The sequence below is a fragment of the Choloepus didactylus genome, chromosome 9 (genome assembly GCF_015220235.1).
Source record: "Choloepus didactylus isolate mChoDid1 chromosome 9, mChoDid1.pri, whole genome shotgun sequence".
Classification (NCBI taxonomy): domain Eukaryota; kingdom Metazoa; phylum Chordata; class Mammalia; order Pilosa; family Megalonychidae; genus Choloepus; species Choloepus didactylus.
Window position 1 is genome coordinate 131,213,875 of NC_051315.1, and position 27,473 is coordinate 131,241,347.

Here is a 27,473-nt window from a genome sequence, read left to right on the forward strand (position 1 = left end):
AGGCTCAGGGCTGCCAGCTGCTACTGTGCCCACTTCACAGACCAGCAAACCCAAGTGTGTGTGTGGGGGGGCACCTAAAGGCCCAAGCCACAAGCGACTCTCACTCGGTCTCTGCTGGGCTCTGACTGTGCTCTGCCCCTGCCCCGTGTCTTCACGCCTGTCTTTGCGTCACTCACAGCCGAGGCCAGGGGACCCTCCGACCGAGGCAGCCTGGAAGGCATGAGCCTCATTCACGGCCCCACCCAGCTGCCCACTGGGAGCTGCCGTCTCCCTCAGGGCAGACCCTGGGGCCCTGAGCCTTCACCCCAGCTCATAGGTGGGGAAACTGAGACCCCGAGAAAGCTCCCTTTGAACGTGAACCCCAAAGCTGACGCCCCAACCTCAGACCACATCAGGCTGCCCCGGGGGGCTGTGGACAGGTGTCCCGGCCTTCCGGAGTGCCCGGCCACCCCCGCCTTCCTGGAGCCCAAGACAGCTGGACACGGGTCCTCAGCACACCCAAGCTGGAACCTGTAAGAAACCTGTCCCATGGGGACCTGTCTGACTTGGGGAGAAGTCAGGCCACATTTTCTGCAACCTGCATCTCTTCCTTTCGGGCTCACCCACGGCTCATGTTCAGATGAAACTCAGAAGATCCCGGGTAAGGAAACGCGTGGCCATGCCCAGTGGGCCGGGAAGAAGCCAGCAAGCTGCCGGGTGTGGACGTGCTGCTGCAGCAACGCAAAGGCGCTGCTCCCGGGGCCCCGGGGCCCCTTTCTGCTGGCCAAGTCGTAGGCAACTGCAGCAGATAATAACCCACACTCTGGTACCGAACGGAATTTTAAGAAACACTACAGGGGAAGCACCTGCCCAACACATGTAACCAAGTCAGGGCCAAGTTCCCCGTGCCAGGCTCCTTAGCAGACGTTCCTGTGGGACCTGAGATGAGCGCTCCAGAGACCCCCTACTCAGAGGGCTTCACGACCCTCGCTAGGAATCCCAGCTGGGAACATGAAGGTCCTGAGGCTGCTGAATGTTTGCATCGTGTTTTGTTGAGGACATGTTATATAAGCCAGTATTTCCCAAAGTGCTCTTGGAGATCTGCAATTCCTATAGGAATTTAATTTCTTTTCATTTCATGGATAACTCAAAAAAGAAAAACCCTTTTACCAGGCTTTAACGACCAACTTCTCTTGTGCAGTCATAATCTGCCATTGAAAGACATCTCCACGGCGTAGCCTACGGGTCACCCTGACCTCTGGGGAAACAGTTTTCAGTGGGCAGGGTGTTTTTCCCTCTAAATGCCTCCACTCCAAACTCCACCACCATCCCCACATTCTACATGGAAAGACATGGAATCACAGGGGATGACTGACACCTAATAGCACAGTTTTTCTTAAAGGAGAGAGCATTTCCTGCTTTCCCCCATCAGCCAGCCCTGGGAAAGCTGCGTGGACAAAGCCTGAGTGACCAGGACACTGTAGTTGATGTGGGGGAGCTTCGGGGTGTGGAATCACTTTGGCCCCAACTCCAAGGCTGGGAGTGGGCGCCATCTTGACGCCTGGCACTCCTTTTCAGTCCTTGGCCACACTCTGAAACAAGACAGGGAGCCCCGGCAGCTGGAGGCCCCTCTCCCCTAGACTGCTGTTCTTGGGAGAGGTGGAATCACGCATTAGCAGGGGACCTGGTGGAGACCTGGCAGGTGCATTTCCCCAGCTGCACCTTTCCCCGTTGTTTGACAAAACCTAGGTCTACCCACCAGGCGCAGGCACCTCAGGCACATGAGGAAACAGCCAGGTGGTGAGGAAGCGGCTCTTTCCAGGGAGGGGTGCTCTGAGGCCTCTCTGGGGCACTGACCCCCGTGGGCTGCAGGCAGCCTGGTCTCGGGGGATCCTCCCAGCCCGGGCCTCCGACGGCCACCATCAGTGTGGGGCAACCCCACCCCGGCTCAGGGAGGAGGCCGGGGAAGGAAAGGCTCCCCGCTTGGGAAGGGGGCGCGGAGGGCAGCCCTGAGAGCCTGCCGGCTCCGACGCTCCCAGCCTGTGAGGCCCAGACCTCGAGGGGCGCGGCCAGGAGACCGGAGGGGCAGCGCCCGGGTCCCCGCAGAGGACGCGCGCGTCAGGGAGGGGCGAAGGGGTGCTCCGAGGTCAGGACCAGTAGGCGCCCTGGCTGCCCACGGAGATAAAGAGGGTCCAGAGGGCGGGTGGCGGGACCCCCGGGGCTGCGAGAGGGAAGAGGAGCCCGTCAGGCTGCGGGGGGGATCAGGAGAAGGAGGGCGCTCGGGCTCCCCACGAAGCAGACGCGCGCGACAGGGAGCGGGGGGCTCGGGCCGCCGCCAGCGAGTGCTCCGCACGGCCTCCTTCCCCCGACGCCCCCTTCGCCCCGCCGGTCCTCTGCCGGCACCCCCTCCCCGCGACCCCCTGACCCCGCACCCCCTCCCCCGCGCCCCCCCGCACCCCGCTCCACTCCCTGCAGCGCGCGCCCCGGCCGGGAGGGGGCGCGGGGGGACGCGGCCCGGGGCGCGGCGGGGGATTCAAGCGCGATATAAGCGCCGAGCGCGCCGGGCGGGGAGCGCCGCGGGCCCCGCCGACAGGACGCCGCCCGCATGGCCCCGGGCCGCTCTGCCGGAGCCCGCCTGCTGCTCGTCTACGCGGGCCTGCTGGCCGCCGCCGCCGCGGGCCTCGGCCCTCCGGAGCCCGGCGCGCTCGCGGGGAGCCGCGCCCAGGAGGAGCCGCCGCCCGGGGCCCAGCTGCCCCCGGGGGCCGAGGAGAGCCGCGCCGGGCCCGCCGCCCGCCCGCCGGTAAGACGCCACACGGACGGACGGACGGACGTCTCCACCCCGCCGTCCCGGCCCGGCCGCTCCGGGTTCCCTCCGGGCCTCAGCGTCCCCGCCCGGAGCCCGCGGCTCCCGCCACCCGGGTGCGCCTTCGCGGGGAGCGCGGCTGCGCGGCGGGGCCTGGGCTCCCTCGGGTCTAACGCGGGGCGCGGGGAGACCCCATGGGCGCAGACGCCACCCCGCGGCACAGAGGGTCGCAGTAAAAGCAGCCTGCCCTCGGGCTTTGGGGGTATTAAAGCAAAATTCCGTTGGGCTAGGGACGATCCTTCTCATGTGGGGACAGAAGGAAGTGTCACTAATTTGACCGATGGATTGGAAAGAACATGTTTGTGAAAGTGGCAGCAAATTACTGTTTTCCAGTCCCCTTTCCTCCCTCAATCTATTTGGTGCTGCTCTCCCTGTAAAACAAGAGCTGGGAACCCCCAAAAAGTGTCTCTCTAGGCAGGTGGGGGTAGGGGGTCGGGGGGGCTGTAGCTCCAGAAGAATGTGGGGGGGGGGCTTTTTTCTGGCCACAAAGGGGTGTCTTTAGCACTGCTCTGCTCCCTTTTCCAGGGTCCCAGAGCCTGGAACGCTGAGCAGAGGGTGGGACCTCCGGGGGGGGGGGGCTGGGGACTCAGTGGCCCTTCAGGGGAGCCCTCTGCGTAGTGGGGCCTTTGGGTCAGCGAGATGGAGACTGTGGCCAGGGCCAGATCATTTGGGCTTCATTGAGGACACTCAGGGGGCAGTGCCTAGGCCGGGGCGTCACTGGGGCGCCAGGCCAGCCTCCGCGCTCAAGCATCACACAGAGCCACAAGTGTCCAAGGGTGCGTCCACTGAGGAAAGGAGGAGATGGCGGCCAGCCCCGCAGCCCCCAGCCATCATGGGGCTCCTGTCCGCCACCCCCAGCCACCTCCCCATGGACCAGAGGCAAGCTCCCCCATCCCAGACAGTGGCCACGCCACCCAGGTCTGGGACTGGGGCACAGCCCCCCTGCAGCAACCACCAGCAGAGGGGCTCAGGGTGCTTCAAGGCAGGGGGTTGGCCTGGATCCTCTTTTTGGGACCAAGGAGGCACCAGAGGCCCCTGGCACCCCCAGGCCCCAAAACATGCAATGGGCCTACCTCGTGGGTTCCACCTGTCTCTGCTCCCCTAAACCAAACTGGGGTCTGAGTCCACCCCCAGGCCACTGGAAGGGCCAGGCTGCTGGGAGGGCATGCCCACATGCCTGCGTGCCCGCTGCACCTGGGTGTAGAATCCTTATTCCACGTGTTTCCGCCCCGGAAGCACAGGGTCCAGGGGCCCCGGGGAACCACCAGGGGGGCAGTGCCTCTCAGAGCCTCTTGCCCAGCGAACAGGCTCAGCTGGGGCGGCCTCACCCCAGGGCAGGGGTCCCCGGCACTCCCAGGCTTTTCTCCAACACCTGCTGCCCGGGCAGGATGTGAGTCCTGGGTCTTCCGACACCAAAGCCACCACCCCCCTCACCATGGCGCACTGCCCTCTGCGTCAGTCAGCAAAGCCACGGGGTCTCTGCCAAGCGGCTGGGAGACCACGGGGCAGTGACCCGGTGGCCAGGTCTGTCTGTGCCGAGAGGACCTGGCCAGCCCTAAGCGCCCAGGTGTGGCCTGCGGCCCTGGAGGCAGCGCCATGACCTCATACCAGGCCCGATTTCCTTCCCAGCTGGTGGCCCTGCCTGGAGCCCTGACCGCCCCAAACTGCCAGGGGGCCAAAGGCCTCTCCCTGAAAGGTCCCTCCCAGAACGTTCCTTGGTGTCAGAGTCGGTTGGAATGGGGACAGGTGCGAGAGAGGACATTTCTGGAACCGTCACTGTCCTTGCTTGGTCAATTGGCTCTGAAGTCCTGCCCCATGTAGAGGACGTGCGTCGTCCCATCCCAGCCTGGCCTGCTGGTGGAACCAGGCCTCCCGGGGCTTCTGTGTGGGGTGGGCAGGCGAGCTGCCAGTGGCTGGGTCCCCGACAGGTGCCGGTGCCCCGGGCCGCCCGGGGGTTCTGCACAGGAGTTCTCACTCATACCCAGGTGGAGGAAGGGCAGCTGGAGGAGGGCTGGGAACCCGACTGCCACCCAGCTCCACACCTGTCTCCCTCCACCTGTGTCCCCTGCCCTCTTCTCCCCAAGGGCAAAGTCCAGGTCGGGCTTCCTCAGGGCTCGTCCTCCATGTGCCAGAAAAACACGGGACGGTGTGGGGGAGGCCGTGCTGCCTTTGAGCAGTCCACGTGGTGGACAAGGATTTGGGCCTTGCTTGCTGGGGCCCTAGGGAGCCAAGACCAGTTTCACTGAGTCCCTCATACCGAGCCTGAGTCCCACTCACAGTCCCCTTGTGTGAAGCCTGAGTCCCGCTCCGTGCCAGGTAGGGTGAACCAACTTGGGGGCTGGATGTGTTCCAGGAGCCCCTCGCTGAGCGCACACATGGCATCGACCCCAGGGACGCCTGGACACTTTTCGTCAGGCAGAGTGACCAGGGCATCAACGGGGTCAGCGGCAAGAGGAGGAGCAGAGGCAAGGCCAAGAGGCTCAAGGTGAGTGTGCAAGTCCAGGTGTGTGTGTGTGCAGGTGCGTGTGCGTGAGAGCATGGGAGGGAGGGAGGGAGGGTCTCACGTGCTGGCCTCCCTGCGCCCGCAGCCCACCACCATCATGCCGGTACCCCCCACCTTGCCAGCATCCCTGGCCCTATTTCCAACAAGCACAGACCCCACAGCCTTGGCTGGGTTAGATGACATGGAGAAGGCTCCACGGCAGGGCCGAGGGCAGCCCCAAGTCTGGGCCTGGCTCCAGCCTCTACCCAATGCCCCTGGCATGTCAGGCCTTGGCGCTGTCCTCCCTTCCTCTGGGTCTTGGTGAGCGAAGCCCGACGGGCAGGTCCCCTAGCCCAGCCGTCTGTGAACAAGCTGGAGGGGTCCCAGGGGCAGGCTGGAGTGGGGGTGGGGTGGTCCGGGGCCCTAGCAGGTGCCCCTCTCGCCCAGCCCGTGTCCCTGGGGCGGGAAGCCCTGAGCTTGGACTGTGCCGCCCATCTTGGGGTTTGGGCTTCTCTATCCAGGGGAGGCTGGCTCACCCTGTCTGGAGGGGACCCGACCCTAGAATGCCAAGCTCTGAGCCTGAGGCAGGCGGCTGGCAGTGCTGTCACCCTGGGCCTTGGCCACCACCCTCCAGGCTGAGCTGGGGGCTCCCCGAGAGCTCCTCCCGGCAGAGCTCCTGTGCTGGGTCCCCACCAGCCGAGTGTGGGCTCCTCGAGGGCCCCAAGCCCTGGGGCTGGGCCAGGTGCAGTGGGGGCCCAATGAAGAATGCCAGACCCTGAGACCAGAGACCCCGAAAGTGTCCTGCTCACCTCCGCCTAACCTTCCCCTGGGAAGCCAGCCCTGGGGGTGGGCTGCAGCCCTCTGTCTGCCCTGGGCCCCAGCACCCCCACCAGCTCCAGGCCTTCAACTGGATCCCAACTGGGAGTTGATCACAAAAGGTCCTCGCCCTCAGCAGGGCAGCTAGTAAGATAGGAACCTCACAGCTGCCCACGGCTGAGCCCCCTTGGGAGCCAAGCCCACTGGCCAGCCCGTGGGAAGCAACAATCCGGGGTCCCCAGGCCCCTCCTCTGCACCCTCACTGCCCAGGTTCTCTTTCAGTTCGGCCTCCCAGGCCCCCCCGGACCTCCTGGACCCCAGGGGCCGCCAGGCCCCAACATCCCACCTGAGACCCTGCTGAAGGAGTTCCAGCTGCTGCTGAAAGGTAGGGGTGCACACCCACATCCCCCCAGGGTGAGCAGTGCACAGAGAGGGGATCAGGGGGAGCCGGGATGGGCAGGACCTCAGCCCCTGGGCCACAGAGGGGCCGCTGGGCTGGGGTCCCCGCCCTGGCCTTGCTCGCGTCCCCTGGGGGGCAGGAGGAATGTGTCACAGGAGGCTGCCCAGAGGACGGTGCAGTGGCCGCACAGTGTCCACAGGTGCTCGGGGATCAGCATCCGCACGCCCCACCTGGAAGCGGGTGAGCCCAGCAGAGGCCCCTGGTCCCAGAAGTGGGGGCTGTCAGGGCGGGGCCAGGGCTCCTTAGGCTGGCAGGGCTCACCTGATCCCCACAGAGGCACAGAGAGGCATCCTTGTCCCCATTTTCCCAAAACCAGGGAGGTAACAGACTCACCTCAGGTCTCCTGATTACGATCCCCCCTCCCCCCCTCACCTCCGCCTCTGCCCCTTCCCCAAGGCAGATCTCAGCCGCCGGCCATGGGTCCCCAGGGAGCCACTGGGAAGAGGCCCCGTGTGGCAGGGAGGGCAGTAAGGGGGCAGCACAAGGTGGAGCCACGTTCCCCCTGCCCCCCGCCGGCCCTGGGTGCCCAGAGGACGAGTCCCACAGGTGTCACGAGATCACTGTCCCCACCCCGCATTATTGGGCGCATGCTAAGGAGGGCATGGCAGACAGATGCTGGGCCTGGCCCTCCTGGGACCATCTGCTGGTAGAAAAGGGATATTTGTTAACTAAGTCCCTACTGGTTCCTGTGGTTGGCAGGTGGGCAAGACCTGGGCTGCACCGTCCCTCCCTCTGTGCCCCGCTGGGCTGGGGCCCACATCATTCACTAGGACTGATTTTATTACAGAGCACTGTAGAGAGAGCCCATTTTCCCCCTTCAATTCAATCTTTTGTTCATTTAAACATACCAGCTTCAGCTGCCCAAGCGCCCCGGTTTTATTCCGTAAGAGCCACAATGATTATTTATTTATACACAGCTTTCTTCCAAAAAGGATTGGGGCTGGCTTATACGATGAGCTAATAAAAGGGAAACAGAAAAACATCCACGTGAATGGGGAAAGTGGATAGGACAGAAGTGAGGCTGGAGGGCCACGGCACTGGGATTTGCAGTGAGTCTGCCCTGAGCCTCCAGGTGGCCAAAGTGTGAAGGAAAACAGGATGAACCGCGGGATCAGGATTCTCCAGGTCCGGGGTCCCCCGTGGATCGTGAGGGCGCATGTGACCAGCTGGCTCCAGGCCACAGCGCTGGTGGCCTCCGGTCCCGTGCAAGCCCACTGATGGTTGTGATGAGTGAGGGTCTCCCTCGTTGTCAGATGGGACCCCTCCGGGGGTGGGGGTCCCGGCGCGGCCACGGCTCGCTCTGTGCCAGGCGCGGTGCGACAGCGAGAGCGCGCGGAGACCGAGGCCTGCCCGCGCGGCCCGGAGGACGAGGAGCGGGACGAGGAAGCGGCGGACGTCCTGGCCCTGCTGGCCGCGCCGCTGGGTCCGCAGGCGCCGCGCGTCCAGGCCGCCTTCCACTGCCTCCTGCGCCGGGACGTGGCGCTGGAGCGGCGCGCGCTGCGGGAGCTCGGCGGCTACTACCTGGTGAGTGCGCGGGCCGGGGCGGGGGGGCCGGGCCCGGGCCGGGGTGACCGTCCGCCCTCCGTGCGCCCCGCAGCCCGACGCCGAGGGCGCCTTCCGCCGCGGCCCGGGCCTGAACCTGACCAGCGGCCAGTACACGGCGCCGCTCGCCGGCTTCTACTCCTTGGCCGCCACGCTGCACGTGGGTGAGGCCCGGCGCGCGGCGGGGGGGGGGCGGGGCGGGGGCGGGGGCGCGCCCAGGCCACGCCCCCGCCGTGACCACGCCCTCTCCGCAGCGCTCGGGGAGCAGCCGAGGCGGGGCCCGCCGCGCCCCCGGGACCGCCTGCGCCTGCTCATCTGCATCCGGTCGCTGTGCCAGCGCAACGCGTGAGTGGCCGCGGGCGCGGGGGCGGCCAGGCTCCTCGGACCCACCCCCTTGGCTCCGTCCCAGCTGCTCCCCCGGGCCTGGGTGACCCCAGCGCCTCCTTCCCTCACTTCCGCCCCCACCAGGCCTTCCCTTCACAGCAGCCAGCGTGATCAGGTGCCATCCGCTCTTGGAAGCCCCCAGACTCCTCTCCCGGCCCCTTCCCTGGTCTCCCTCCTCCACCGCGGGCCTCTTCCACCCCCCAGCCTCCCGCCCTCCAGCCACGCAGGACACCGTGGCTCCGCTCCTCAGAGGCCTTTGCTGACCCCTCTTCCACGCACTCTGCTTTCTGCACCCCCAGCACCCCCGCCAGAGCCCAGGCCCACAGCAGAGGAAGGAAGGAATAGACAGACGATGCTCAAAACTTCAGTCTGGCTTTCGAAGCCGTCAAAACGTCGGCCTAAACCCGCTTCTCAGGGTCCCCCTGCTACGCGCCCCATCCAGCGTACCAGGCAGTGTCGCATTTCCCCGCACCACCAGGCCGTGGCTGCTGCCCTGCTGGCCCTGTCCTGATCCCCTTTGCGACCCGCCTCCCTGGGAAGATGCGCGGCGAGAACCAGTGTGCCCACAGCACTTCATCGGGGTTCCTGGGAGCACACTGTGGTGAGGTGGGCGGGGCGCTGTGGCCTAGCTGCTGCCACCCCGACATGGACCGGACTTGGCAAGTGCCTTGCTCCAGCCGGAGGTGTCCCGGGGTGGGCTGCCTCCTCCCGGGCTGACCCATCTCTGTTCTGGCCACAGCTCTTTGGAGGCTGTCATGAGTCTGGAGAACGGCAGCGACCTCTTCACCATCTCCGTGAACGGCATTCTGTACCTGCAGGTGTGCAAGACAGGGCACGGCGTGGCCACAGGGTGACCGGGTGTGGAGGCGGAGCTGGGTGGACACACCAGCCTCCAGCGCAGGCTCGGGAGCAGGGCCTGACGAGTGCTGTCCAGACAGAGCTGGGACCCATGTCCCAATCTCCAGGGGCCCTTGCCTGCAATGCCTGCCCCCCCAGCAGCCATTCCGCTCCTCAGTTACCAATTTTCAGACCTCCCGGGCATCCCTTCTCAGTCATACTGAGACGCAGTGCTCAACAGCCATAAGAGGCTTTCACAGTGCCATTGCAGGGGACAGAGTGTGGGTATTTCCTTCTGGCACTGTGAAGATTTGGCAGGTGGTAGAAAAGTTGACAGAGACGTGGGCTTTACTAGAAAAGGAAAAAGTAAAGTGCAGATAGATGGAATAGCAGCTCACACCTAAAAAGCACCAAGTCTGGCTTTGTTCTAGGTGCTTTACATAAATTACCCAGTTTAATTCTCACAGTGCTTTGAAGCCCGCTCTTTTATTATTCCTCTTTTACAAACAAGGCACAGAAAGGTGAAGGAATTTGCCCAAGGTTGCCCAGCAAAGCTACGCTTGGCTAGTTGCTGGAAGGTGTTTGTCCGGGGCACGGCACAGCCACGGGAATCCTGGGAAGCTGCGGGTTCAGACGCAGCGGGCGGTGCCGCCGTGCTGGTGCAAGGGCTCGCTGCGGGCATGGAGGCCGGAGCACTGGCCTGCGGGTGGAGGGCTGCCCTCTCCCCATCACCTGGGGCCCCCGCCAGCCTCTGCCGCAGAGAACCCTGAGCAGTGGCGTGCTCCCCACATGGCCTTGTGGGGCCCGGGAGAGCCCTGGGGGGTCACAGGCCCTGGGCCTCTGTTCCCTGCGGGGCTGAGTGGGCAGGAGGGGGGCCTCGGCGCCGCTGGGGGTGGCCTGGCGTCCTGACAGCGCCCTGAGCCGTGCCGGCCCCTCCCCGCAGCTGGGGCAGTACACCTCCGTCTTCCTGGACAATGCCAGCGGCTCCTCCCTGACTGTGCGCGGCGGCTCCCGCTTCAGTGCTGTCCTCCTCGGCGTGTGAGCAGTGCTGCGGGCCCTGCCTTTCCCGGGTGGACAGAGCAGCCCCAACGATCTGGTGGGGACCGCAGGCAGAGGCCCCCACCCCTGGGCTGTCCACCGTGGCTTCAGTGCTCCACCGTACCGGACAGGCCCCCGCTGGCCGAGCAGGGGGTGCTTTGGGGACACCGTCTCACTCAAAGGGGAAAGCTCTCCGGGGCTGAGACTGGACGTTTCCCTGTCCAGTGCAGTGCCTGGGTGCACGTGCTTCTGCCCAGCCCCTCTCCCTGGGCCCACCCCGGGCCTGGTGGCAGGTCGGCCCTGGGCAGCTGAGGGGGAGTGAGCTGTACCTTAACACTCAGAGGGGAGCAGAGGCTGCCCTTGCCCACCACCCCACCCTGCTCTCACCTTCTGTCTCCAGCTGGAGACCCTGGTCCTTAAGGGCCCCTCCCCCAAGGGCTCACCACATGCCTGTGGCCTCCGGGGGGACTGGAGGGAGGCCGGGAAGAGGCCATGGGTGGCTGGTGAGTGCGGGCCTCACTCTGGGAGCCCTCTCCCTTCTAAGGTCCTCCAGTCCCCCTGCAGAAGACGCCTTCAGACAGGAGCCACATCTCCTCCCCTGCTCTGCTAAGCCCCTGAAGGACAAGCTCGGCCTCCCCTCTGGAGGGCCGTCCCCTCCGGAGCGGAGCGGGCTCACTGCCTGCCCCACCCAGTAGATAAAAGGGGCATCTTTGCAGAGACTGGGCTCCTGCTGCCCCCCATAGCCCTCTCAAGTGGGTGGGAAGGTGGCCGTGGGCTTGGGCTATGGGCAGGAAGCCAGGACTGAGAGCTGGTCTTGGGAAGGCTGAGCCCAAGTCCCACTTGTGCTCTTTCGACGGTGCTGGGACATCAAGGGTAGGGGTTCCCATGAGACCCTGGGGTGTCAACCTGCACCTTTCTTAAATTTAGCCTGCTACATTTTATCCAAGGTGTAGCACTGTCCCTGAAGGAGCGTCCAGAAGCCCTCAGTAGCTCCCTCTGGGGGCCCCAACCAAGGGCAGTGGCGCTTTCCGGGAAGCCTGCCCCTCCTCCCCGGCCTTGCACAACTGACCACGAGAAACCCGAGAGGGCTCCTGGGGCTGCCTGCCCCGGCAAGGGAGAGATGGGCCCACGGGCGCAGTCATCTTCACCTTCCAGCCGGCCTCAGGGTGACCAGGTGACCACACTCCAGAACCAAGCGTGCCCCTCCTTCCAAGCCAGGGCCCCCTGGCTTGCTACCGTGAACCAGGCCCTGTGCCCATGGGCAGGCCCGCCCGGTTCTTGGTAGGACTGGCACCCACCCTACCAGGAAGGGCCTGGCGGGCTGTGCCCTGACCTCCCCTTGCACAGTGATAACAGCAGGGGTGCAGCCACACCCTTGACTGTTTCACCTTGTATCCAATGGGCAGATATTTTAGAAGTTATCTTTTTCCCCTGAAAAAAAGCCATGTATGTATTTCAGTCTCAATACAAAAGTATATGTCATACAGCAATTTACTGAAATATTTATTGTATAATATTGCCACATGGAAGTTATTTATATAACGGGAGTTGATGGAATGACAAGTACTTAAGAGCTGAATTACATGATTGCACAAAGTTACGAAGGGAAAGGGCCAAACTCAAAATAGAGACTTAATAAATTAGGAAAAATTTATAAGGAGGCAAATTAAAATTCTCCTTCCCTCTCTGAGCCTGAAAGAGAACTGACGGCTGCTGAGCTCACTAAGGACCACCAGAAGTGAGCCCCGAGAGGCAGAAGGGCCTCCCCTCTGAAGAAGGCAGCTCCAAGCCCCTCCCGGCTCGGGGACAGGGGCATTTTGTAATTTGGGAAGTGTGAGCTCTCAGTGTGCAAACCAACCCCGGTTTGCTGGAGGAAGAGATGTACTAAATAAATTGTTCTATTTCCTGATTCTGAGGTTCTTTTCTTCAGTGATGCCAAACTGAGCTATTCAAGCCCTCGAGGCACTCTGGGGTGGGAATGGGGGTGGGCCGCACTGATGATGCCTCTTCATTCAGTTTTACATATGGCCTCCACACAGCAGACCCCCAGGAATAATCCAAGGTCTGCACCTCCAAGGTGCTTGCAGCCTGGACACCCAAGGCCACACACGCACTCAACTGACGGCCGAGAAGGCCAGGGCGAGTGTTGGGGGGAGGAGGCAAATTTTTAGAACCACACAGAATCCTGAGCCAAACATTTACACAAAAAGATCTGAGAGCTGCTTTACTAAAAGATAATTACGGTAATAGTGACATGTTTTATATATAAACAGACACCTTGAAAGTATTTTAAAGTTTGTTCAGACTGACTGGGAATAGTCTCTTTCCTGTCTTCCCCATAAGCCCCCCTTCAAATGCATCCACCACAGGGACCAACCTCAGCCAGCCCAGGGCCTGCACTCCTGAAACGGGCAGCTCGAGTGCTGAGGCTACTCTGTGTGGCACTGGGACTGCTCAAGAGGGACGGTGCCCACTTCAGACCTGGACCCATGGGCAGACGACTTAACCCAGGGCTGCGGAGCCTTCAGCCCAAGCACATCTGTCAGCAGTGGCCTCGGGCGCAGGCCTGACCCCATGGTTTCTGGAGGGCCTGGCAGGGGCACAACACACAGGAGCCCAGTCCCTCCGTCGATGCCCTTGGAGGAGCTGGGGCTTGCACTACGGAACCTCTCGTGCCTCTTTCTTCTCTTAAGGAGAACAGAAGCCAGGGAAGTCCTGAGCCCTGGGTCTGGGTCTGAAGCAGCCGTACCCCCCACCCTCACCTCCTCAAATGGGGAAACCGGTACCTCCCCCACTGGGGCCCGAGGATGGAGAGTCCCGGCCCGGGGTCCTGAGATCAACAGGAAACCACACGCGTGAGCAGCGTGCAGGCGGCTGTTAGCCAATCCCAAGTGCCTATAGCGGCTTCGTCGAGGAAAAGCCCAAAACACTGGAATGCAAACACGTCTGACAGGTCAAGAGTCGCTCAAAGTATAAAAAGAGAACTCAAAAGACTAGGAAAAAAAAAACACAAAACCTTTATTTACAACCATGGGAGTCCCACAGGAGTACACAAAACGCATCATGTGCACACACACTAATGAACTTCGACCTCGGTGTTGCGCCGTGCCCCGGCGCAGCCTCAGTGCCCTATCTGCACCACCATCACCGTGACGTTGTCTGCCGAGCCCCGCTGCACCGCCTTGTTGGCCAGCCGGTTGCAGGCGGCCTCGTAGCGGGCGTCGATGGCAGGCTTCCCTTCCCGGGTCTGGATCTTCTCATCCTACCGCAGGCAGGAAAAGGGCACAGCTGAACAGGGCAAGCCTGGCCTCTCGGCCCAGAGTGGGTGAGCCACGGTCTCCACCATGGCGGGCAGGACCAACCGAGACGGGCAAACGAGCGCACCAGCTTCCTCACAAAGCTGGTGACGGTGGGGGGAGATGGGACGGGACAGGGTCACAGGACCCTGCTGTCCAGACGCTGCAGTGCAGACGGACACGGCTTACCTCGAGGCAGGACAGGATGAAGTTCACAGCTTCCTCGGGGGTGAAGACCTTGAAGAGGCCGTCACAGGCCAGCAAAATGAACCTACACCACAGGGAAGAAACAGAAATGGGTTTTAGCAGCAAACTTGCAAAACAAAATGGCCCTGGCAAGGGAGGTAAATAAATATTTGTCCAACTACTCAAAGTCTAGATTTTTAAAAACCAACTTAACGTCTATGAGACAAAAGTGAAAACTATTTAAAAATATTCATAGTGGGATGTTACATATCACAACTGGGGGGCTACCCTTCTCTTCAACAATAAATGTAATTCTGATTTAACGCAAACCTTGGGTGCTGTACTTTCTTCAACAAACTCAAGGACAATCACTAAATAAAAAGATCCAGTGTTACGGCCAATGTATACTGAATTTACGTCACCACATGCCCTGGGACATTTCCCGAAGACATCAAGATGACAATCAGTTTAGACGCAGATGAGATTCGTGCACGGCCCCTGCACACAGTGAAGGATGTGGGGAAGCCCAGGGCCCTGGCAAGGTGCCCACCCACGTTCTTGTTTGAAAAGTCACCATCACCTCCCTCTCAAGATCCCCCTCCTCAAGATGTCCCTCAGGCAGCCCTTTTGAAAAATGATGAATTTGAAGTGAGAGTTTTCAGTTTTCCCGGCCCCGAAGACTGTTTGTCCTCACAGCTGTACTCAGAACCACCCTTCTCTTCGCACTGCACACTCAGGTCCCCGGCTGTCTGCCTCTGACCGGGCATCACTTCAACAAATGGTTACTGAGCACAAAGTCTGTGCTGGGGGCTCCGAGGGGAACCAGGCTGAGCGAGGTGCTGCCTCTCCAGTCTCCTAGGCCAGACACTGAATAACTCCTCATGCAAATATGTATCACGACCACAGAAGGAAAGCTACGAGGGCAGAGTGGAGAGAGCTAGGACGGTTCAAGAAAGAAGGGACCTGGTCTAGCTGGGGTCAGAAAAGTTCATCCTGAGGCACCATTCAGGAAACCAGAGGAGGGGGCTGGGGGAAAACGTGTCCCAGGATCCGGAGGTCAGCAAGAACAAGCTCACCAGGGCCCGGAGCCCAGGGCAAGGGGCTGGGAGGAGGCAGAGGCCAGCAGGGGCCAGAGTGACTGTGTGCCTGTCACCCCGGCACTGGGAGCCCAGAACCGGGCTGTGCGTGGGAGGTGTGACTCCCGGGCTGCAGGTAGCCGACAGAGCTTTCTCCCCTCCTGTACCTACTTGGTCCCGTGAAGCCCACGTTCCTGAGCGTTTCTTTATTCTCCTTTCAGCTACTGCCTCGGTCCAGGCCCTCCCCATCTAGCCACTGCCCCAGCTCCTTCACGACTCATTGTCGCAGGTTTCCCTCCGCTGGGCCTGGGGCCTCAACTTTAGGCAGCTGAGAACAGGAACTGGACAGGTAAGAGGCAGTCTCTTTCCAAATCTTTCTTGGCTCCCCCTGAAAGCTGCCATGAGTCACCACCAATCAGAAGCTGAAGTTCAAACTCCTCAGCATGAATAAGGGCCCTTCACAACCCATCCCCAAAGCGCCCTGCCACCACTTCCCCCGACCCCCTAGAGGCATCTAACCCGCCGTGCTTTCACCCTTTCATGCTCAACTGCCTCTGGGTGGAGTCCCTCAGCCAGGAAGGCCCTTCTCCTTTCTCCAACAGGCAAAGCCTCCTGGGCGCCCTGGGAGGGGATCACTCCCTCACGTGTGCTCCCCACCAGCCTGTGGACCCCACCTGAGCAGAGACTGCATTTTATTTATCCCGGCACCCACAGGGCCCAGTACAAGGGCCTACAACAGGCCCAAGCCACCCCACCCCCCGGGAAAGGTTTGGCAGACAAACATGAAGGAGTCAGGAAAGCGAGCCAGCCAGCATGGGGGCACGTGCCCCGTGGCAGTGTCTCACCTGTCGTTGGGGGTCAGCTGGCAGCGTCTGATATCCGGCACAGACGTGACCCCGCAGCGCTTGTACTGCCCATCCCCGATGGAGCGGGACACCTCCAGCACGCCCAAGACCCGCCCGTCCCTAGAATGAGGAGGAAAACATTTTCAGACTCCAGCTCAGAGTGACGGGTCCACTGCACTTAGAATCTGAGGCAGAAAATGGGAAAAAAGTGAAAGCTGCAGTCTTATTAACTGGCATTATGAACCAGCGCTGGCACTCTCTGGCCAGCAGTGACACAGAGACTGACTCTTCGTTGCCTGAGTCCTTGGTGATGCTCTGCCCTGGGGCCTCGGCCCAGCTGCACAGACTGATGGGAATGGAGCCCCCTGAGGCTGCCAAGTGGCAGTGCTCGGCCCACCCGCTGATGTGACCTGGACCAAACGCAGGACCCCTTAGTGCCAAGGCCCACACCCCAAAGATCCGGATCAGATTCGATGGGGCAGGTGGCTGGAGGTGTTGGTGGTGATTCAAGCATGTGGCCAGGGTGAAGAACGGCTGGCCCAGCGGGATGCTGCATTTCAATCAACTCACCACGGGAAAGCACCCAGAAGTGATGATCCCTAGATTCCAAGGTACGTTCTCTTGACATCAGGTCTGGGTGTGACTTAAAGATTAACCAGCGGTATTCTGCACAACCTCATCCTTTTGCATGTTCTACTTTTAGGCAAGGAGATATGAAAGACGGGAGAGGACCCATTAATGGGCAGTAACCCTGTCGAAGGCTGATGACCATTACCACGGGAGACCCACCAACCTGATGCCCCCAGGGTGAGTCTGCCTCGGCTTCACCACTTCAGAAGACCCTCACCTGGAAAAACCCCGGGGAAGACAACACACACTCCCACGGCCGAGGTAAGGGCTGCAGGACAGGGGTCTTGCACCGCTGGAGGCTTCCACGTTAGGGAACTGGAAGCTGTGCCCACGCTGTGCAGACAAAGCCCATGCAGGAAATCCCTCCATCTAGGAGGCAAAGTTCAACACGGCCCCTGGCCCTTATGTTGTCCCACAAGGGAGCCTCCAGCTCCAAGGCTCGGGGGTCAGTTACCCACAACAGACTTGAGTTCTTTCTCCCCTAAAGACATTTGCTGACATCTGTAAAGAGCTGAGCAATCTTCTGGGATAAAAAATTTTAAAACAAACAGCAAGAGGAACCACAAAGTGCACCAAACTAACGCTAAAGATGTGACTGAAAACTGAGGGGTGAGTTGATTGAAATGCAGTGATTTTTGGTGTGGCCAAACTCGGCACAGCAAGCTGGGAGCAATTCCTAAGTCTAATAAAGAAAAACACAAACACCAGAGAAGCTGCCATTTTTCATTCTTGTTTCCTGAGCAAAATTCCACACACCAAGTTAAAATCTTATACTCACTGAACCAACAGCGTAGCAGGAAAAGGCTAACAGGCAGAATTACTGACCCAGGAAAAGCTACTTGCGTTTCAGAACGAGTTCACCCTGCCTCCACCCAACGCAATGTCCGACCTGGGCCGTACGTGTGCACGTGCATCAGCTCCCACAGGCAAATCACTTCCCAACTCTGAGCATCACAGGAGAGCAAGTCTATACCACCTTCACTTGGTGAATTTTCAGTAAAAGTTCCATAGAACCACTGCTGACTAGTCTTGTCAGGAATAAGCCACACAGACATGCAGGTTTTGTTCTGCCCAGCCTGCGTTGGTCCTTTCTGAGAGTAACATTTCTAGCACATACTATCCCATTCCTAAGGATGTCTGCACGACTGTGAACACAAGAGAAGGCTGTATGTTTTGCAGCATCTTCTCCCCCAACAAACCACTGAAAACTCACTCTCCCCACTTCCCTCAGTTTTCCCCCGAGGGGGGCGTGGCTCTGAGTCTCTGTCTCTCTCTCTCTCTCTCTCTCTCACACACACACACACACACGCCAATCTGGCTGGCCCTCAGCAGGACACTCCCCGCCACCTTGGTTTTTACAGCTATCCCAAATGGACACAGGAGTCATCGGGGAGGAGCTGCCACTGGCCACATCTAGGATACTGGAAGCAGCAAAAAGCACGACTCCGTGACCACAATTAACAGGCTAAACAAATAAAACCCACTGGTCCACAGTGACTCACAAGGCAGGGAGGGAGGGAGAGAAACAGAGGAGTGAAAGAAAAGCCCTAATTTCCACAATCGTGGGTGACTATGTTAACTTTGCCAACTGCAAGTAAAGGAAATAATTAAACATTTAGCTGCCTTTTTTAGAAGCAACTACAGGTTACCCTCTATTGATGAGGGGAAGCCTTTCTTTACTGAATGCCTGCTAATACAGATGGAAGGAACTCTTTAGAAAATCATCATTTGCCATCCCTAATGAGATAACTGACTCAAGCAAGCATCATTAAGGGACGCTGAAGTCATCAGCTGAAGGGCTGACGGGAAACAGCATGGTCACAGGTATCAAGGTTGATCTCCCTGACCGTGCTCTCGCTCTGTGGGGACCTGAGTGTTACACGGGAGCCGAGTGACGGGACTGGGCACCACTGACGACAACGCGCCTGAGGTGAGGGACGACCAAGTGTGTGGCACGTCCTACAAAATGCTTCTGCTACAACGTTTAATCTGAATTTAGAGAAGTCTTTAGACCTCACTTCCAGGGAAAGAGAAACAACTTAAATAAAAAAGCAGGCAAATCTGGAATGTGGGTGATCCCACCCCACAGCTCACCTGGACTGTGAGACGGTCCGAGTCTAGAGGAAAAAGGAGACGAATATTCCAGAGTAAAAGATGTAGAATCAAATGTAAAGTGTGAACATGTCTGGATCCTGGCTTAAGACAACAACCAACACTTTGGGAACAACTGGGGAAAAGATGAACACGGGCAGGATTATCAGGTAGATTAATACAACCCTAATAGAGTACTTTCTCCTTGAATGCGATAATGGTGACTGGTCAAGAAGGTCCTTCAGGAGCTGCACGCTTAAGTATTTAGGGACAGTATGTCAGGATATCTGCAGCCGACTTTCAAATTGCTCAGCCTGGCACACACGCAGACACACACACACAAAGTAAGGCAACAGGTTCACTGCGGAATCCAGGGGATACATTCTGAAATGTTTTTTTACTATGTAAACTTTTAACAGATGTGGGGGGGCGTAGAAAAAGCAAGGGGCCAGCAGTCCTAGTTCTGTGTGTAACAAAAGCTGCCGCCCAGCTCTGAGCCCTCGCTCGTCTCCGATATGTGGGGCCCACCCAGCCCACACTGGCAAATGAGACTCCTACGGTTCCCAAGCACTGCTCTCAGGTAAGTGGGAACTAGGAACCAGGCAGTAACTGCAACACGGCTGCCTCTACTTTCAGTCTTAAGACCATCAATGTCAAAACCCTTTTAAGGAGTTCAGGGGAAGAAGTTTAAAAGTTCTAAGCCAGGGCAGAAATCAGGGTGACGTCCTCAGGCATCAACCTCCAGAGTGTGAGGGCGGCAGTCCAGAGGACAAGGCAGGGAAACAGACGGCCCGTGGCCTGAAACCAGCCTTATGCAAACGGCAGCAACTGGGCCCCAAATCACCTCTTTCCCTACGAAGAGCTTGTGAACAAACGCCAAGCCCACCTAAATTGTGACTGCTCTCCAGAGACCTTCCTGCTCCACTGGCTAGACTCAGTTCTCCAAATCAACAATGGAAGATGAGCTAACGTTTTAAAGGACAAATACCTGCAATCTTACGTCAACATCTCTTGTCTCCAACAAAATTTTAATGGTAAACCAGAAAATGCAAATGGACAGGAGATGATGCAAAGCCCTTGACGTGGATTCTCCCAAAGCCTAGAAAGACTCAAGACCCCTTCAGCACCTCTGAGAGATGGCCAGTGATGAACCCAAGAAGGCACATGGTCTTCAGAGATTAAAGAGGGAGAGGGAAAGTAGAAGTGCTGAAGACAGAGCCAGTGAATACATGGACCTCTGCGTCAAAGCAGCTGTCTCCCAGAAGACCTAGAGATAGCACACATGGCCAACATTCACCATCTCAACCACTTTAGATTTTCTCTCTGGAGAAGTCTCCTGAAACTGTAGCTGTGATAAATGACGTCACCTATGAAAGTTCCAAGGCACAGAGGAACAGGTTTTGTGAACCTGAATGAGACAGATTTTGTCCTTTATCAAATTTAGGGGTGAGTTTCTTCTACAAACATTTTGCCCCCTCTCTGACATGTGCGGCCCCACGGCATGCATCCACGACTTCACCAGCTCTAGCCCCCAGACGGAGGAATCGCGTCACGCTGAAGACTGTGGCACAGTGAGTTCTCCTCCTCAGAGGTCTCAGAGGCGCTGCCGACACCTGTACTGCGAACTACCCCCCTCCCTAGAGCTTCTGCCAGTCCCTGGGCTTCCCCCTCCTGGTTACCTCACATTTCCTCCAGCCTTCTGTATTCTCATTCGTTCTTCGTACTGGGTTGGATTATGCTCTTTGCTGAGGCTTAAGGCTGCATGTTTTTGACTCTCCTCATTATAGCGACACAGAATTGCCTGGGAAGATGGAGATTGTGATAGTCTTATAAAATTCAATGAGAGCAGCAGCTAGTTATCAGCTGAAGAGAAAGGTTAACAATGGAGTTTCAGATTCGGCCTCCTGCTGATACACTCCTAGCAATAAAAACAAGTTCAGAGGATCAAGCATCAAAGGAGTGTCAAATCGCAAAGCACTGTCATGGAAACGTCAGTCTTGGAGGGAAGCCCTGGGTTTGGGGCTCAACTCTGGTGCAAATTTTGTTGGATGACCCCAGCCAATTGCTCACCCTCTCTAGGATGTGGACTTTTCATCTGTGAAACGAAAGGGAGGCGTTAAACAAACACTGAGGTCCCTTCTGGCATTACTACTCCATGTCTACAGGAGACAGAGACAGGGGTGAGCAAAGAGGAAGGCCTGCTTGTGCTGATGGAGGGCCCAAAGGCGGGCCCATCTGCTGTGTGCCTGCAGCCTCCGTGGGGGGCCTCTACTGTGACCCCTTCACAGAGCAGGGAATGAGGCCGCAGGCTAAGTGACCTGCCTGAAGTCACACAGCAGGAGTAGGATGCAAATTTGGGTCAGACTCCAAACTCATTTTCATTTTGCTTTTGCTAATTTTACTCCTGCTATTTCTTTTTTTATTGTGGTGACATTTAAAACATAAAATTAGCCATTTTAACCATTTTGAAGTGTATAATTCAGTGACATTAATTACATTCGCAAAGTTGTGCTACCGTCACCACCATCCATTACCAAACTTTTTCATCAACCTAAACAGAAACTCTGCCCTTTAACCAATAACCCATTCCTTTCCCTCCTTGCCTCTGGTAACCTCCATCCAACTTTGTCTCTATGAATTTGTTTATTCTAATATTTTATATAAGTGGAATTATGTAGCATTTGTCCTTCTGTGCCTGGCTTCTTTCACACAGAATAATGTTTTCAAGGCCCATCCTGGAAACATGCTGTAGTACATCTCAGGAACCTCAATGCTTTTTACGGCTGAGCATTATCCCAGGGTATGCACAGATCACACTGTATTTACCCATTCATCTGCTGATGGCCACTCAGGTTGTTTCTACCTTTGGCTACTGGGAATAATGCTGCGATGAACAAGTATCTGTTTAAGTTCCTGCTTTCAGTTCTTTTGAGTATATTCCTAGGAGTGGACAGCCATGAGATATGGTAATGCTCTTTAACTTTCTGAGGAACCACCTAACGGCCTTCCACAGCAGCTGCACCATTTTACATTCCCACCAGCAATGCACCAAGGTTCCAATTTCTCCACATTCTCCCAACCCTGATGCTTCCGGTTTTCCTAAGAGTAGCTATCATAGTGGTGTGAAATGGCATCTCGCTGTGGTTTTGATTTGCATTTCCCTGATGGCTAATGATGTTGAGCATCTTTTCATGTGCTCACTGGCCATTTATATAACTTCTCTGGAGAAAGGTCTATTCAAGTCCTCTGCTCATCTGTCTTTTTGTTGACACTCATGCTGACTTGAAGTCATTAGAGACAAGAATCTACTAGAGGAGGAGCAGAGGGAAAGCCCCACTCAGGCAGGGACTGACACCTGTCACACTCAGTGCTGTACCTCAGGGCTTGGCATTCGTTTTCTTGAACACATGAATAAATCACCCCGAAATCAGTGGAGACGGGGGCAGCTTTCTCCAGGTCTGGAGATGCTGCTTCACTGAGGCAAGGGCGGCTCTGCCACTGTGACTGCTGAAGGACAGGAGGCACCAGCTTTCACAGTGGGGTGACGCCTGGTCCCCCAGGGGAGGAGGGACTGAAGCCAGCCTCACGGGGCACCATGCTGAAGGCTGAATGAATGCCACACAGCAGTGGGGGGCACGCAGCCTGGATTACCCCCTTGGCGTGGGGACTGAGCTCAATGAGTGAATGACTCATCACCTAGTACCTTCCTAGCTATTGCTTTTCAGTTATTCCGAAATCAGAATGACTATGAGAGCAGGGGGTTAATACTTTACAGTCTTTACTGTCTGAGTTCAGAAAAATGAAGTTAAAAATATTTAAACTACTTGGATACTGATTACATTCTGACCCACAGCACCATCTAGACAGAGTACACATACAGGAGAGGGACTGGGGAGGGGGAAGGGTCTGGGGAAAATAGAAAAAGAGGTCTGTCATAGGCTGTGTTTCCAGAGAACAAATGCTTCAAACTTAGCAGCTGTTCCTCTATAGGAAGGCCCTAAAATTAAACTCTGTAGCAGAACACACTTCAACAACCCCACAAGAACAGAGATTTTAACCCAGTCATCATCATTCAAAACATATTCAACCAGCTCTTGCTAAGTTTTTCCCCCACAAAACTTGCTCTTATCTAAGTGGGTGGCCCCCAAGCCCCGTACCCGACTATCTCCGAGGTTGGCAATGTAGAGGATGTTGTCCACAGCCAGAACGCAGGTAGCAGTGGACCCATCTTTCCAGGCAGGCTTCCTGGGGAGAAACACATCAGAAACACGGTCAACACCCACAAACCCGCGCTGTGAGAGCATCCCCCGGAGTCAAAGGGTAAGTGTCTTATACTCTAAGATGAACTTCCCGTGCTACTTCCTTTTCTCAGCTCACGATTCCGAGTGCTTACTCAGGGACAGGCACTTTTAGAACAGTGAACATAGTATCAAATCATCAGAAGACCCAACACGCATTAGAGTAACACACACCCCCCGACTTGTACTACTTCATCTGGTTATACTCACTGGCTTGAAGCTTGTTTAAGGAACTCTTCATCAGTATGCTTAAAAGTATCCAAAAGGCATCTCTTCACGGTTTTCTCTACACTGATTACATCTCCTATTATAGAAGGACCAAAAGAAAGCAAACTCTCAAGGAGGGAAAATTATCTTCCTCCCACTGTCATTTTGGTTTTGCTTTATTATTTGCCCATCACTTGATTTCTAAGATGACTAAAAACAATCTGTTTCCTCACCCATAAGACAATGCCGCTGTGTTTGGTGGTAAAAGTTTCTCAAGTGTAAAGGTAAGATACTCACTTGTATCCAAAGACAATTTATTAAGGGGCCAATCACTCAGAGACATGAGGACTAGGCCACTACCATGTGACGTTACAGCTGGGAGCCTCCAAGTCCATGAATCGCAGCCACATTCTTTCAAGATTCATTTGTGATTCTTTGTTAAAGCCAAAATGAGGTATCTCACTGACACATAGTAATCACCCAAACAGCAAAAACCAAAATGAATATTAACTGATTTGGTTCTAGTCTCACCTTTAGGAAATTTCCTGATTAAGTTCTGATGCAAATTCTGTGCGGCAAATTTTGAGGCTCGGATTCCTCCATGTCCATCGAAAACCGCAAAATATGAAACCCGAGTACTGGAAGAATCAACTGAGAGTCAATGAAATTTTCACAGCAAAGACTGCAACTCCCATTACCGTGTTTGAATCCCATCTCAAACACTGGGCATTAATAAGATGGTAAAAGAAAACCAATCATGCTGTCATGAATGGAAAAAAAGAATGTAACATTAACTAAGATAAATATTTAAGTAATTTTCACAGCATTTTAAAATTCACTGTTAAAAACCCACATTTGTTTAAAAAATCAAGATGAACTTGTCAACGATGACTTTCCACTGAAGATAAAGAAACTAAAATCACAACTTTTCTAATCTAAATCAGATTTAGTTTTAAACATTAACACATAGATTAACAGTTACTAATCCAAGATAGTCAAGACTCTTTTCTATTTATAAGAACAGGGGAGAAGTTCCAGAATTTTCACTCAAACTTTGACCGATACCTAATTTTTAAAGCCTATCTTATCAAGTCTTATTGCTATTCCCCTTTCAAGTTTTGCCAGGAAATTCATATATATGAAACAACTGGCATTAAATAATAAACTGTTTCAAGAAAAGAACAAAAATGGCTATGAGAAATGACATTTATTCAAACTGCCCTTTTATTCATTTATCCAAACTGCCCTTTTTTCAAACTTTTTTGGAATTCTTTTTCCATTTAGAATATTATGAGTTATGAGGAAATCAATCTCTTCTAGTTTGTAACTTAGAACTGTTATTTTACAGTCTGGTATTCACCAGACACGGTTTACTGTCCAGTTTCCCAGTTAAATCTATCCCCAAAGGATCCGCCCTCGTGGGGTCCCCTGAAGCCCCGGCTTTAAGAGCCTCTGAGAGAACAGGAAGTCTGTGTGCTACCAAAGTGAGGTTGGTATCACAACAAACGTGACTGTTATCTACTTAGGATTTTAAATTTTAACCTCATGGTAACCACACGGAAAATAGATAAAAATATATCCAGATAGAAATGAGAAGGCACTCAATATGGTAGAACACAAAAAAGCAAATTAATATAGAAGTAGGCTTTAACAGAAGTGAGGGACAAAAAAACTATAAGACTTACAAAGGCTAACAGCAAAATGGCAGGAAAGTCCTACACTATCAGTAGTGAATTTAAATGTAAATGGATTAAACTCTCCAGTCAAAAGGCAGATTGGCAGAATGGATAAAAAAGCATGACCCAAATATATGAACTATATGCTGTCTGCAAGAGACTCACCTTAAAGTTAAAAATATAAGTAGGTTGAGGGTGAAAGGATGGAAAAAATATTCCCTGCAAGCAGTAAAAAAAAGAAAGCTGGTGTGGCTATACTAATATTGGATAAAACAGACTTCAAGTCAAAAGCAGTTATGAGGGACAAAGAAGGTCATTATATACTGATACAGGGGACAATTCACAGGAAGATATAACAATTTAAACATGTTTGCACCTAATAGCAGAGCCCCAAAATAAATGAAGCAAATTCTGATAGATTTGAAGGGAGAAACTGACGGTTCTACCCCAATAGTAGGAGACTTCAGCACACCCCTCTCAATAATGGACAGGACATATAGTCAGAAGATGAGTAAGGAAGTACAGGACTGAATGATCCACTAAACCAAGTGGACCTAACAGACATATCTAGCACTCTTCACCCAGCAAAAACAGAACACACATTCTTCTCGATTGCTCATGGATCATTCTCCAGGGGAGAATATATGTTGGATCACCAAAAAAGTCTCAATAAATTAAAAAATATTGAAATCATACCATGTATATTCTCCAACCACAAGAGAACAAAGCCAGAAATCAATATATATAGAGAAATACATGGAAATTAAACAACATACTTTTAAACAACCAATGGGTGATAATCAGAAATTAAATTAGGAAGTATCTTGAGGCAAATGAAAATGAAAATACAACTTACCAAAACTTATGGGATGCAGTGAAGCCAGTGCTGAGAGGGAAATTTATGGTTCTAAATTCTTACATTATAAAAGAATAAAGTCTTCAAATCGGAGACCTAACCTGAAAACTGGGAGATCTAGAAAAACAAGCAAACTAAACCAAAATGAGAAGGAAAGAAATTACAAAGATTAGAGTGGAGATAAATGAAATAGAAAACAAAAAGAATAGAGAGAATCAACAAAACCAAAACTTGGCTCTTTGAAAAGATCAATAAAAGTAATAAACCTTTATCTAGACTAAGAACAAAAGAGGATACAAATAATGAAAATGAAAAGGGTGTGTGTATGTGCAGGTTTGAATCTATTATGTCCCTCAGAAAAGCAGCGTTCTTTAATGAAATCTTTTGGGGGGCAGACTTATTAGTCTTTTGATTAGGGTGGGACTTTGTGATTAGGTTGTTTCCATGAAGTGTGACCCCACCCACTCTGAGCGGGTCTTAATTAGATGACTGTTGCCCTTTAAGAGAGCTCACAGACAGATGGAGCTCAGAGAAGCGGAAAGAGAAATTTTGGAGAGAAGCTAAGGTATGTAACCCAGAATCTGCCCACAGGAGAAGCTAAGAGACAACACAGACCCAGACGTGTGGAGATGCTGGGAGATGCAGACAGAAGGATGTTTGGAGATGCTAAGCTAAGAGATGGAGCCCAGAGTTTACCCTGGAGAAGCTGTGAGGACTCCCAGATGCTTAAAGAGAAACACTTCAGAAGACAAGCAGAGACTGACAGAAGCTAAAAGAGACAGAAGCCCAGAGACATTCTGGAGAAGCCATTTTGAAATGCAACCCAGGAGCAAAGGACCAGCAGATGCCAGCTACGTGCCTTCCCAGCTGACAGAGGTGTTCTGGACGCCACTGGCCTTTCTTCAATGAAGGTACCCTCTTGTTGCTGCCTTAGTTTAGACACTTTTACAGCCCTCAAACTGTAAATTTTTAACCTAATAAATCCTCTTCATAAACTCTGGATTACATACCTAATCAAACATCCCACCCTAATCAAAAGACTAATAAGTCTGCTTCCACAAGACTGCATTAAAGAACATGGCTTTTGCGGAAGACATAATAAATTCAAACCAGCACAACATCTAACAAAATGCAGCACCCTTTTTTGATAAAAACACTTGGAACCTGTGATGGTTAGGTTCATGTGTCAACTTGGAAAGGTAATGGTACACGGCTGTCTGGTCAAGCAAGCACTGGCCTAACTGTTACTGTAAGGACATTTGTGGCTGCTTAATAAACCAGAAGGCTGGTTTATTAAATCATCAGTCAACTGGCTGCAGCTGTGACTGATTACGTCAACAAAGGGCATGTCTTCCACAGTAAGAGAATGCAGTTAGCTGGATTTAATCCAATCAGTTTAAGACTTTTAAATGAGACAGATAGCGGACCTTCACTACTTCTTCGGCTGACCAGCAAAGCGTTTCCTGAGGAGTTCATCAAAGTCACCAGTTCGCTGCCTGAGGAGTTCATCAAACATCTTCATTGGCATTGCCAGTTTGCTGCCTGCCCTACGGAATTCGGACTCATGCATACCCACAGTTGCATGAGACACTTTCATAAATCTTATATTTATGGACATCTCTCGTTGATTCTGTTTCCCTAGAGAACGCTAACTAATACAGAACCCTAGGAATAGAAGGAAATTTCCTCAACATGATAAAGGGCATATATGAAAAGCCCACAGATAATATCATACTCAATGGTGCAAGACTGAAAGCCTTCCCTCTGAGATCAGGAACAAGACAAGGATGCCCACTGTCACCACTGCTATTCAACACTGTTCTGGTAATTCTTGCCAAAGCAATTAGGCAAGAAAAAGAAATAAAAGACATCCAAATTGGAAAGGAAGAAGTAAAATTTTCCCTATTTGCA

General features: G+C 54.8%; 2 protein-coding genes across 3 annotated transcripts in view; one reads left to right on the forward strand and one right to left on the reverse strand.

The window, feature by feature from the left end:
• Positions 1-2,584: 2,584 nt before the first annotated feature.
• On the forward strand, positions 2,585-12,276 carry ERFE (erythroferrone). Its single transcript, XM_037849811.1, has 8 exons — positions 2,585-2,779; positions 5,196-5,327; positions 6,423-6,525; positions 7,910-8,124; positions 8,198-8,306; positions 8,397-8,487; positions 9,266-9,344; positions 10,307-12,276. The coding sequence occupies exons 1-8, from the start codon at positions 2,585-2,587 to the stop codon at positions 10,403-10,405; spliced, it is 1,023 nt and encodes a 340-aa protein (XP_037705739.1). The 3' UTR covers positions 10,406-12,276.
• Positions 12,277-13,401: 1,125 nt separating this feature from the next.
• The window catches only part of LOC119544075 (ILK associated serine/threonine phosphatase), a 36,907-nt gene continuing 22,835 nt past the window's right edge, over positions 13,402-27,473 (reverse strand). For both annotated transcript variants that reach the window (XM_037849140.1, XM_037849141.1), the window contains exons 6-12: positions 23,562-23,668; positions 23,034-23,127; positions 22,683-22,770; positions 20,205-20,326; positions 15,805-15,924; positions 13,887-13,968; positions 13,402-13,663 (exon numbers count right to left, since the gene is read on the reverse strand). In XM_037849140.1, the coding sequence (XP_037705068.1) occupies positions 13,523-13,663; positions 13,887-13,968; positions 15,805-15,924; positions 20,205-20,326; positions 22,683-22,770; positions 23,034-23,127; positions 23,562-23,668 (754 nt within the window). In that variant the 3' untranslated portion in view covers positions 13,402-13,522. The remainder of the gene's footprint in view (positions 13,664-13,886; positions 13,969-15,804; positions 15,925-20,204; positions 20,327-22,682; positions 22,771-23,033; positions 23,128-23,561; positions 23,669-27,473) is intronic.

Coding starts and splice junctions, on each gene's coding strand:
- ERFE (XM_037849811.1), top strand. CDS start 2,585: ATGGCCCCGGGCCGCTCTGCCGGAGCCCGCCTGCTGCTCGTCTACGCG. Junction 8,307..8,396: donor GGCCGCCACGCTGCACGTGG/GTGAGGCCCGGC, acceptor CCCTCTCCGCAG/CGCTCGGGGAGCAGCCGAGG. Junction 9,345..10,306: donor ACGGCATTCTGTACCTGCAG/GTGTGCAAGACA, acceptor CCCTCCCCGCAG/CTGGGGCAGTACACCTCCGT.